The sequence below is a fragment of the Trifolium pratense genome, linkage group LG1 (genome assembly GCF_020283565.1).
Source record: "Trifolium pratense cultivar HEN17-A07 linkage group LG1, ARS_RC_1.1, whole genome shotgun sequence".
Classification (NCBI taxonomy): domain Eukaryota; kingdom Viridiplantae; phylum Streptophyta; class Magnoliopsida; order Fabales; family Fabaceae; genus Trifolium; species Trifolium pratense.
Window position 1 is genome coordinate 31551555 of NC_060059.1, and position 12341 is coordinate 31563895.

Below are 12341 nucleotides of genomic sequence, written 5' to 3' on the forward strand. Positions count from 1 at the left end.
AAACAAATTTTATAAAATCCACCGTTAGATTGAAAGTTTATATCATATAGATCATTCATATAAATTTTTAGAAAAAATTGAACATCATTTGATGTGTTATTGAGACTCATCAAGATTAACGGTTTATGAATTTTTACTGAATACCGTTAATTTTGGTCGGTCTCAATAACACATCAAATGATGTTCAATTTTTCTAAAAATTTATATGAATGATCTATATGATATAAAGTTTCAATCTAACGATAAATTGTATAAAATTTATTTTCGTTATCGAGGTATTTACAAGTGATGCACCATGCACCACTTGTCTCACTCTTTGATGTTAGAAGTGGCCTAGAATAGGAGATAGTTTAGAACATAAACAAAAATGTGAACAGCTGGAGTAAATTATTGTAACTGCACGATGTGGGGACATAACACACATCGGTCATTATATATACAGCAATTATCATGAGATACTTACATATACCAAAGCATAAAAAAAAAACATTAGTTAACAATTATGGCTTCTCTGTTATTCACAGTACAGAGGCATGCCCCTGAGTTTGTAAAGCCATCAAAACCAACACCTCATGAAATAAAACTACTCTCAGACATTGATGACCAAGATGGTTTACGTTTTCAAATTCCAGTGATACAATTTTACAAATATGATCCAAATATGAAAGGGAAAGACCCTGTTGATGTTATTAGAAAAGCACTTTCTAAAACACTTGTGTTTTATTATCCATTTGCAGGTAGATTGAGGGAAGGTCCTGGTAGGAAACTTATGGTTGATTGTAATGATGAAGGTGTTTTGTTCATTGAAGCTGATGCTGATGTTAGACTTGAACAATTTGGTGATGCTCTTCAACCTCCTTTTCCTTGTTTGAATGAACTTCTTTTTGATGTTCCTGGTTCTTCAGAAGTGCTTAATACTCCATTGCTGCTTATTCAGGTATTGTATTTGTATTCATCTTCTCATGCTGTATTAAAGATCTGATAATTTCTCAACAGACAGAGTACTTTATAAATTAATAATCGCATACCAATCATACCAATGTACTTTTGTTTATTGTGTTTGATTTTAAAATTATTTTTAGCATCGGACAAACCGGGAGCTAAGGGACTGAAAAAAAAACTAAAATAATTCTTGTCTTTCACCGAACTACGGAACAACTTTTTGTCCCTAACACAAGTTGTTTAAAATACCAAATTAAAATTTTGTCCACCAAACAACGAATAAGATAAAATTTGTTCAATATTTTAAACGTTTGTTCTATAATGTTTTGTCCTATACTGGTCTATTCGTTCAAGACTTATATTTTGCAGATCAAACAGATCTAAGAGTCTCATGTTATATGAGAAAAAACATGATTCTGTGTTTATGATAAGAAGCAGTCATAATTTTATACACGCCTTTTGTAAGGTTGAATTGCGCTCCACAATTTTTTTAGATAGTACTCTCAGATTCGTTAGGTCACTTTCTATCAGATTTTCACTATCATACTAATCGCCTTTTATATCATCGTACCAAGTTTTATAGTGTTGACGTGTGGGATTGTGTTAAGTACACATTAATAGATAATTGATGACTTTGAAACTGAGTTTATAAATAAAGGTTATCATCACTTACAAGTTAATTTGGTGTATTTGAGTTAGATCAAACTCAAAATTCTAACATCTAACATAATATAATATAATATAATATAATATAATGAGTTAATGTTTAAATCTCATTTAAAGTATGTGTTCACATTTATAGTTCCACATTGTCTCGAATATGATAAACTCTAATAGAGGAATCAATAATACAAAAAATAATTAGTTATTCAAATTTTTTATTATTAATATTATTTAAAAATTCAACTTAATTATCTTATTTAATTGCATAAAAAGGTGAATATCAAATGAAGGAGATATTTGAAGCCACTAGATTTGGTTTAGTGGTGAGAGGCTTAGGTAGTAAGTTAAAAGTCATAAGTTCGATCTTCAGCTTTATTGTAAACAAAAAAAATGAAAGAGATATTTGGTATATTATCTATAAGACCGTCATTTCTAATTGTTATTAAAAAATAAATTTTATAATAATAAAACAATTGAATCCACAAGTTCTAACTCAAATGGTAAAAAAATGCCGAAATTGTTAGACCGGACGCCATGACCGAGATTCTAACCCCAACTCTCTCCCTTATGTGTGTTAGTTTATGATGATTTTGCCATTTTATCTATATAAAAATATAAAAATAGTTGGAAAACACCTTCGGTTTATCTAATATAAACCTCTTATAAATGTTTGTCTCACCCTTCCCTTTATTTTTAGTTTGTTTTTTGTCCATATTTTTAATTTATTTTTGATTTTTTCTAAATTACCCTTAAAAAAAGTGTATGACTAGCTTACCAAACAACACTCAAAATTAACCATATAAACAAATTTATAAGTGAAGTAAAAACTTATATGCAGATATATTACATGCAAATCCATATTCATGTGACTTATTTTTATTGTTGTTTGATAAATATTTCTAATTTTATTTTATTAAGCATATTATATTTGGTAACGTAACTAGAGAAAGTAAATGTGAGAAGGTTGTGAAGCTACTTGTTGTAGCTTTGGCTTGGATGTGAGAAGGTGATAATGCCTTATTCTTAGTATTATTTTCTTATGTTTCCAAAAACATTAGAACCACATCCATTTAATGACTTGGTGGGTACGAAGGACCACATCCATATTCTTAGAGGTTGATTGAGATCATTAAAAAAAAAAAATCCTTGATTGTAATGTTTTTTTTTTACCGGCAATGAGGATCAAACTTAGAACCGAATGCATACAGTACTACCCAAATATTTCATTACTAGACCAAATTTAATGACTTGGTCACCGTAATTTAATGATTAGTCGTCTTTAATTTGTCACATTAAAAAAGAGTGTTTAATTTGTCTGAATGAAAGGTACTATATGAACTTAGGCTTTGGCTAACATGGAAGACTTCACTAAGTCTTCCATGGTGCACAAGTTTCGAATATTATTATAACGAATACGAATTTTATAAAATCTACCGTTGGATTGAAAGTTTATATCATATAGATCATCCATAAATTTTTTAAAAAAAATTAAAAATTATTTGATATGTTATTGAGACTCATCAAGATTAACGGTATTCAATTAAAATTCATAAACCGTTAATTTTGATGGGTCACAATAACATATCAAATAATTTTCGATTTTTAAAAAAAAAATTATGGACGATCTATATGATATAAACTTTCAATCCAACGGTGGATTTTGTAAAATTCATATTCCTTATAATAATACGAGCAACTTGTGCATGGTGCACAATTTGTGCTACTTGTGCACATTAGAAGTAGCCATGAACTTATTGCAAACCAAGTCTTTAAAAAGTACTGTACTCTGTATAATTTTAAATTTGATGATAATGACTTTTATAAAATTTGTGGTGATTATCACTCTTTATAAAAAGAAGACCAAATTTTGTCAACAAAAAGAAGACCTAAATATATGATACAAGTTGCTACTAAACAATGACTGGTACCACATATATTCATTATATAAATATGCTAGATCGAAATGGACATAAAACCTATTTATTTAACTCGTAATTACTTTTAGACAATCACAAGTAGACGTCACTCAACTGAAATGGACATAATAACCTATTTATTAATGGTGTGGGAACTCATCGTCGGTGATATTAGTTTTTTTTTTCTTCTTCTCTTCAGTTTATTCGGGTTGGATTACTTTATTATTCTCTATCACATACTTGAATTGTAATTGCATACAGGTAACACGTCTTAAGTGCGGTGGTTTTATTTTCGCCCTTCGTCTAAATCATACAATGAGCGACGCAGCAGGTTTGACCCAATTTATGAGTGCCTTGGGCGAAATATCTCGTGGGATGAAAGAACCTTCAATTGCACCGGTGTGGAATAGAGAGCTACTAAATGCAAGGGACCCACCAAGAGTGACATGCACTCATCGTGAATATGAACAAATTGCCGACACCAAAGGAACCATTATCCCCTTAGACGACATGGCCCACCGTTCTTTCTTTTTCGGTCCCACCGAGGTAGCCTCTATTCGCGCCCTCCTTCCACCTCATCAACAAAAACAATCCAATTTTGAAATTCTCACGGCATGTCTCTGGCGTTGTCGTACAATAGCGTTACAACCAGATAGTGACGAAGAAGTTCGCATAATCTGTATCGTTAACGCACGTGGCAAGTTTAATCCTCCCTTACCAAATGGTTACTACGGTAATACTTTTGCATTTCCTGTTGCAGTTACAACTGCAGGAAAACTGATTGAAAATCCGTTGGGGTATGCATTGGAATTAGTTAAAAAAGCAAAAGCTGACGTCACTCAAGAATATATGCATTCAATTGCGGATCTTATGGTTACCAAGGATCGACCTCATTTCACTGTGGTGAGATCGTTTCTAGTGTCTGATGTGACACGTGCTGCTTTTGGAGAGGTTGATTTTGGTTGGGGGAAAGCTTTTTATGGAGGACCAGCTAAGGGAGGAGTTGGTGCTATTCCTGGTGTTGCTAGCTTTTATATACCTTTTAAAAATGCTAAAGGAGAGGAAGGTTTGGTTATACCTGTTTGTTTGCCAAATCAAGCCATGGAGAGGTTTGTTAAAGAGTTAGATAATGTGCTTAAGAACAACATTAACCAATCTACTATAGGTGGTAAAAAATCTAGTTTCATTATTTCTTCGTTGTAAACGTTAAGAAAAATGTTCATTTGAGTGTGCTTTGTTAAGTCATGTGTGAGATTATATGTAGCATGCATGCATGTTGCAAGAAAATAAACACAACGATCTTTTTTCTTCTTGTATTGTTTAATTAAATTAGATTTTCGTAGTCTGAAAAATAAAACTCCGTATTAAATTTCGGGTCTGGTTATGGTGCATAAGCTATGCACCGTGCATAATTGCTATGCGCGCCCCCCATATTGCTACGCGCGCCCCCCAACTGCTACGTCCTCCCCCCAATTGCTACGCGCCCCCCCCCCATTTTCTAGCCCCCCAATTTCTAGCGCGCCCCCCATATTACTACGCGCGCCCCCTAACTGCTACGCGCCCCCCCCATTTTCTAGCCCTCAAATTTCTAGCGCACCCCCCCAGGTTTTTTTTTTTTTTTTTAGATTTCTAGCGCACCCCTCAGATTTTTTTTATCACGCTTTTAATTTTGATTGATTGAATTTTATTTTATTTTATTGATTAGGGATAAATTTCAGAGTATTATGTATGGTTAATTATTTTAGTAGTTAGTTTTAAACTAAAATCATGCCAAAACCATTTCTGCTGTAGAATGGTTTCAAAGATGTGTACTCCAAAACCATTTGTGCTGTGGAATGGTTTCAGAGATCTGTACTCCAAAACTATTTAATGTACTTAATTATGTCAAAATCATTTTAATTTAAAATGATTTTAACCAAAACCATAAGTATAACGTAATGGTGTCACTATTGTTGTATCTGAAAACCAAAGTAGCTCTTTTATAGTTTCAAATAAAACATTTATATTTAATTTAAAATAAATATTATAACTGAAACCATAAGTGTGACTTAATGGTTTCATTAGTTTTGTATCTGAAACCAAAATAGCTCTCTTATGGTTTCTAATAAAATATCTATATTTAATTTAAAATAAATATTTTAACCGAAACCATAAGTATAACTTAATGGTGTCACTAGTGTTGTATCTGAAAACCAAAGTAGCTCTCTTATGGTTTCAAATAAAATATTTATATTTAATTTAAAATAAATATTATAACTAAAACCATATTTTATTCATATTTTATTCATAATGATTTTCAAAATAACATTGCATAAATAACCAATGATTTTGTAACAAAATTAGGGGAGAAAAAGAATAAAATATGGGGGTGTAAAACTGGGTAAACAACAAAACCAACAAAAAAACAAAAAAGGAACTGGGCTTTCAGGCCTAGTAGGCTAAAAATAAAAACAAAACGCGTGCATCAGCAGAATGGGGGTGGGGATAGCGAGCCTTTGGGGGGGCTAGGGGGCGCGCGCGAGAAACTTCTGGAGGGCGCGCGAGTAATTTTGGGCTTATGCACCATGCATAAAAATTCCCTTATGCATAATAACCTTTGCCATTAAAATAGTTTGATATCTGTACCCTAAAAAGTTAAGTTTATATCATATTTTGGAAAAGATATACCATATATACGCATAATATGGGCTATTTTTAGTTTCTTTTATTAAATGTACATTTGGCAACGTTGGCAAAAAATTGTAAACTTTAACTTGCAACGGTTAAAATTGTAAGCTTTAACCGGTTTCAAGTGATATTTGTTTCTAGAAACACTAGAACAACTGAGTACATACATATATACAACCGCGGCACCACATCCATAAATAATGTCAATTCTCTCATACCGGTCTAGTAGCATAAGTTATTAAGTTTGGTTTAGTGATGAAGAGTTTGAATAATATGAAAGAGATTCTAGGTTCGATCTTATTGACAACATTGTAAATAAAAAATTGGTCCGAAAGCATTTCCTATCCGATTCTTCACCAAAACCAATCCACCGGTAACTTATCCTTCTTACTCTCTCAATTCTATCAATTAAATAGTACAAAATATAAACTCAAAATGTGAAAAACGGGTCTTGATCGACGCTTACATACGGCCAGATACAGGTCTCTAAAAACCAATCTCTTGATAATCGAAATCGACCAAACAACCTTTAAGATGTAAATCAATTTTTTTCTTCAGTTCCGAGCGCCATCTTTCTTTCTCTCTCTTTCAATCTCTTATACTCTTAAGCTTGTAAAATGTTGATGAAGAAAGTATGACAGGTACTCTAATATTTAAGACCTTTTTTTTTTGAATAATTATTTAAGACCTATTTTAACTTTTGCTTCTCATCCGGTTGATGTTGTCTTTGAATCTATAGATTTAGAATAAAAGAATCGCATATCATCCTCTCTTTATTGTTCATTAAGTTTTTCCATCATTTGTTGCCTTGTGTATGAGGTATTGGACTATTTGAAGAATAAGAATTTACGGATCAATGGAGTTTTAAACATAGCAACAAGGTTTCAATCAAACCATACACTACAAGAAAACATTCATTTACCAGCGGAAATTACTGGCGGTTTTGGCCCTCAGTAGCTTACTGGTGGCCTAAGCCCCCAATAATTATATAAAACCGCCACAAACTTAGAAAATAATATTTTTGAATGTGTATAGGAATTTATTGGCGGTCCTGGCCGCCAATAACTTCCTTTGGAGTTAGTGGCGGTCCAGGCCGCCACAAAAAGTGTGAGAGGAGGCATTTACTGGCGGTCCAGACCGCCTGGAATTATCTTGGGAATTAGCGGCGGTCTAGGCCGCCACAAAGTTGGGGAAAATTAAAAAAAAAAAACTGGCGCGTCTCGAAGACCGCGCAGCATTTATTGGCGGCTTGGACCGCCACAAACGAGGCGAGAACCAACCTGGCGCGCCCTGGATTTCTGGCACATGAATTACTGGCGGCCTAGGCCGCCGCTAACTTGTTGAAATTAAAAAAAAAAAGACCGTTGTCATTTCCTAGGATTTTGTGGCGGTTTTGACCGCCAATAAGTAGCAAGCCAGCTTCGACCATATCACTCTCCCCATCTATATATACATTTCATTCACTCCATACTCTCTTTTACACAATTCATTATCTCTCTAAAAATTCTCCAACATCTCTCTATAAATTCTCCAACTCTTTATCATTTCACTTTTGTTCTTTACTTGTGTAAGTATTTTTTTTAATATTTGATGTTTATATTTAGATGATAATTTGTGTTTATGCTAATAGTTATTTTTTAAATTTTAATATAGCAAGTGTGATTTTGTTTGGTGATTTGCACATGGTGATATAATGTAAGTCTACATAATAAGTAAGTTAAATTTTTTCATTTGAACTTTATGAGTTATTTTTTAATATTATGTGTATTTTTATTAATATTTATTTTTCTGTTTTTTATTTAGAGACTCATGGATGGTTCGTCGGTTCCGGTAGTTAAGAGCTTATAGTGTAAAAAACTTCAAGTCAGACACTGTCCGGCATAACAAGTCAGTAATATTTTTTAGTTAATATAATATGTTTGTGTGATCTTTTAAACTTAGTAATTTTTTCGTTATTATGAAAATATTGTAAGTTTTACAAAAAAAAGTTCATTTTTTTTCCGAATAGTATATGTTTAATAACTTGACCATGTGCATGTCATATACTAATTTTGTTTTAATTTTTATTTAAAAAAAAGTTAAATATTTTTTAAAATAATAAATAATGATGTTTTATAAATTAATAAACAAATTACTTAAAACAAGTAATTTTTCATTTAAATAAAAAAACGTTTTTTAAAATAATAAATAATTATGTTTTATAAAATAATAAAATAAACAATTATGTCATATAATTAATGTACTTAATTATTAATTTTTTTTTAAAAAAAATTATATGATAATCCTGTTTTATATAAATAAAAAAATGGTACATATTTTTAAAAATAATAAATAATGATGTTTTATAAATTAATAAACAAATTACTTTAAAAAAAGTAAACTTTTTATTTAACTTAAAAAAAAAACGTTTTTTAAAATAATAAATAATTATGTTTTATAAAATAAACAATTATGTCATATAATTAATGTAGTTATTTTTTAATTTTTTTTAAAAAATTTATATGATAATTCTGTTTTATATAAATAAAAAAATGGTACATATTTTTAAAAATAATAAATAATGATGTTTTATAAATTAATAAACAAATTACTTATAAAAAAGTAAATTTTTTATTTAACTTAACAAAATTATTTTAAATAATTATGTCTTATTATTTAATGAAATAAAAAAACTTTTTTTAAAATAAATATAAAAAAAATAAAACTATCTAATTAAATGTTTTTTAAAATAATTCATTTTTTAAAAACAAAATAATTAATTAAAAACGTTTTTTTTAATTTGAGACAACATTAAGTTTGCGGCGGGCTAGGCCGCCAGTAAATTTTTTTTTTATTATATAGAATATTAGTGGCGGCTCAGACCGTCTCTAATTTATGGCGGTCCAAGCCGCCAGAAAATATTCAAAAGTTACGCGCCCTTGTATTTTCCGGCGGTCAAGTCCGCCAGTAATTCTTATGGTCTTGACATGACCGTTACTCACTTGTGACGGCCAAGACCGCCAGTAACCATCGCCAGTACAGTTTGCGACGGTCTAGGCCGCCAGTAAAGCTACCGACGCCATATTTACTGGTGTTTTGCGACCGCCAGCTAGCCGCCAGTAAATTATGACTTTGTGGCGGATTTTGCCTCTTCTAGAGGGCTTTTGGCCGCCACTAATTGCTTGTTTTCTTTTAGTGATAACAACCGACCTGTTTTACTCGTCAACACCCAACATCCAAACAAACTAAAAATATAGTCGGTCAAAATTTATACCCAAATTATATGTGGTTGCAGTTTTTATCAATTTGACAATTTTTGACTTAAAACTGACCGAAACCGATTGATGCTAAATCCTATTAAAAATAGACAAGATCTAAATTTATGATACAAGTTACGAAACAATTGACATGACTGATACCACATATATGTTTAGTATAAATATGCAAGATCGAAATGTACAAAATATAATTATTATCTAGCACATTATATTTTTGGACATAAGCACATTATATTTTTGGACATACAATCACAACTGTTTGATTGTGGTCCACTTTTAGTTACATTATTTATATCTATTTTCCTAATTAATAAAATAAAATTAAAGCTTATGAAAAAAGTTTAATTGAATTTAAAATTCTTTTATTCATTCACATATATACTTAAATTGTAACTGCATATATAGGTAACACATTAATATTATTTTTTTAGATAAATTAAGAGCATATAATGACATCAATAAAAATACAAGACATTTTAACTATGTTGATATTTCTTGTAAGTCTTAATCGTCTGCCAAATGCTCATATACATTAATAAAAACAGGAGAAAATAAACCATACCCAAAAACAAAAGAAAGGAAAGAAAAAATAAATAAAAAATTGAAAAAAGAAATAAAAATAGAAAAGAAAGGTTAAAAAGAATAAAAACAACCTGGGATTGGCAGTTATAATTGCCACCAACGCTCCTTGTCTGCTTATTTTTCTTCTTCCTTTGATTTTTGGATACATATTGCAGCACTCTTCTAGATTAGCCATGCATGTTTAATAATTTCAACATCTCTTTGCACATGAGAGTCACTACATACGGAGTACATTTTAAATACAAAATTATTTATCAAATAAAATAAATCTTGTTTCGTATCTTATAGTAAAAGTGTCTTAAAACTTATGTTGTCAATTTTTTGAGAGTGTAAAAAGTAATGTTTTTAATACAAACTTCCTTTTTTTTATTTTATTTCCTAGAGCACCCTTTTCTTAATTCATAATAAAGTCAATTATTTTATTCAATCTTTGTTGAGAGATATTAATTTTGTTTTGAAAATAGTAGAATATGAGCCTTATTTTTACCAAAAAAAATGAAGAATGTGAGTAGAGCCGTCAAAATCGGCTAGTCCGAATGGGCCAGCCTGCCAAGTCCGATTTTTTCCCGGGCTCGAACCTTGAAAATTCTGGCCCGAATTATTTCCGGGCTTTTTAGCCCGACCCGATAAAGCCCGATTAAAATATCTAGTTAGAAATTTTCAGGGATTGAATTATTCAGTTAGAAATTTGCTAGGGATTAAAATGAGTCTTCACTCTTAACAATTTATCTAGTTTTCTGTTAAAAATAAAATAAACTTAAAACTTATGAAAAAGTTTAAGTTATTATATTCATTCATTCATTCATTCCCATACTTGAATTGTAGTTGCATACAGGTAACACGCCTCAAGTGCGGCGGTTTCATTTTCGCCATTGGTTTAAACCACACAATGAGTGACGCACTAGGTTTGATCCAATTCATGAGTGCCATAGGCGAAATATCTGTGGGATGAAAGAACCTTCAATTGCACCAGTGTGGAATAGAGAGCTACTAAACGCAAGGGACCCACCAAGAGTAACATGCACTCATCGTGAATATGAACAAATTAAATTGCTGACTCCAAGGGAACTGTTATCCCCTTAGACGACATGATGCACCGCTCTTTCTTTTTCGGTCCCACAGAGGTAGGTAGCCTCTATTTGCACTCTCCTTCCACCTCATCAACAAAAACACACCAATTTTGAAATTATCGCGGCATGTCTCTGGCGTTATCATACAATAACATTACATTCCCATACTAACGACGAAGTTCGCATAATCTTCATCGTTAACGTGCGTGGAAAGTTTAATCCTCCATTACCAAATGGTTACTATGGTAATGCTTTTGCATTTCCTGCTGAAGTTTCATCAAATGCAGATAAACTAATACAAAATCCATTGGGGAACGCATTGGAGTTGGTTAAAAAAGTAAAAGCTAACGATGGTCATACCAGTTTGTTTGCCAAATCAAGCCATGGAGAGGTTTGTTAAAGTTGTTATTTCCGAGGTTCAAAATCGTTAAAATAGTTTTCATCCACCGAAGAGATTACTGGATTGAGTCGCGGGTCGATACGCTCTCTTTAAGACGTTTCGCGGCACTGCCCAAAATTGTGCAAGGCAGACGATCAACCACGAAGTCCCCAGGATAAAACAGCCCAGTTCTACTGATACCGATAAATACTGCACTGTAGATATCGGGCAAGAATTACACCCTCAATTATGATACTTAAACTAGTGCGCTATGGTTTTAAGTTCATTCTAATATGGTGCTATGACCATTCCAATATGGTATTGAGACCATTCTTATATGGTAACTAAGACCATTCAAATCATAGGAAATATGGTTCTATGACCATTCTTAAATTTGAAGGAACTGTGATACTAGGATCACTTTTAAAACATAATGATAATAATACTAATACTAAGTATTGGTATTATCGCTTAGTGTCATAAATTAACAGCAACCTTGTGATTTGATACAATCATAACATAAATATATATCTGGCTACTGCATATACTGTCTTTGTTATAAAATAGATGTATATGATTAGAATATAGCATAGACTATATAAATCTATTTCATTACTTGTTGTTAAGAAAATAAAACAATTTAATCTCTTAGCATCAATAGTCACAGTGCACGGATTATATATGAACCGTAAACAATTAATATATTATATACAACATGTATATAGGGATGGCAACGGGCGCCCACGGGTGCGGGTTTGAGTGATACCAAACCCACACCCGAAATCAACACCCAAACCCAAACCCAAACCCAAATCTGTTCGGGTGGCAAAATCACACCCACGCCCACACCCATTGGGTTCGGGTT

The 12341-nt window shown here is 31.7% G+C and overlaps 1 protein-coding gene across 1 annotated transcript; it reads left to right on the top strand.

Annotated features, from left to right (window-relative positions):
* Positions 1-418: 418 nt before the first annotated feature.
* Positions 419-4831, top strand: LOC123908494 (benzyl alcohol O-benzoyltransferase-like). The gene is made up of 2 exons (XM_045959151.1): positions 419-937; positions 3783-4831. Exons 1-2 carry the CDS (start codon positions 503-505, stop codon positions 4722-4724), a joined length of 1377 nt encoding a protein of 458 aa, XP_045815107.1. The 5' UTR covers positions 419-502; the 3' UTR covers positions 4725-4831.
* Positions 4832-12341: the final 7510 nt, after the last annotated feature.

Coding starts and splice junctions, on each gene's coding strand:
- LOC123908494 (XM_045959151.1), top strand. CDS start 503: ATGGCTTCTCTGTTATTCACAGTACAGAGGCATGCCCCTGAGTTTGTA. Junction 938..3,782: donor CTCCATTGCTGCTTATTCAG/GTATTGTATTTG, acceptor AATTGCATACAG/GTAACACGTCTTAAGTGCGG.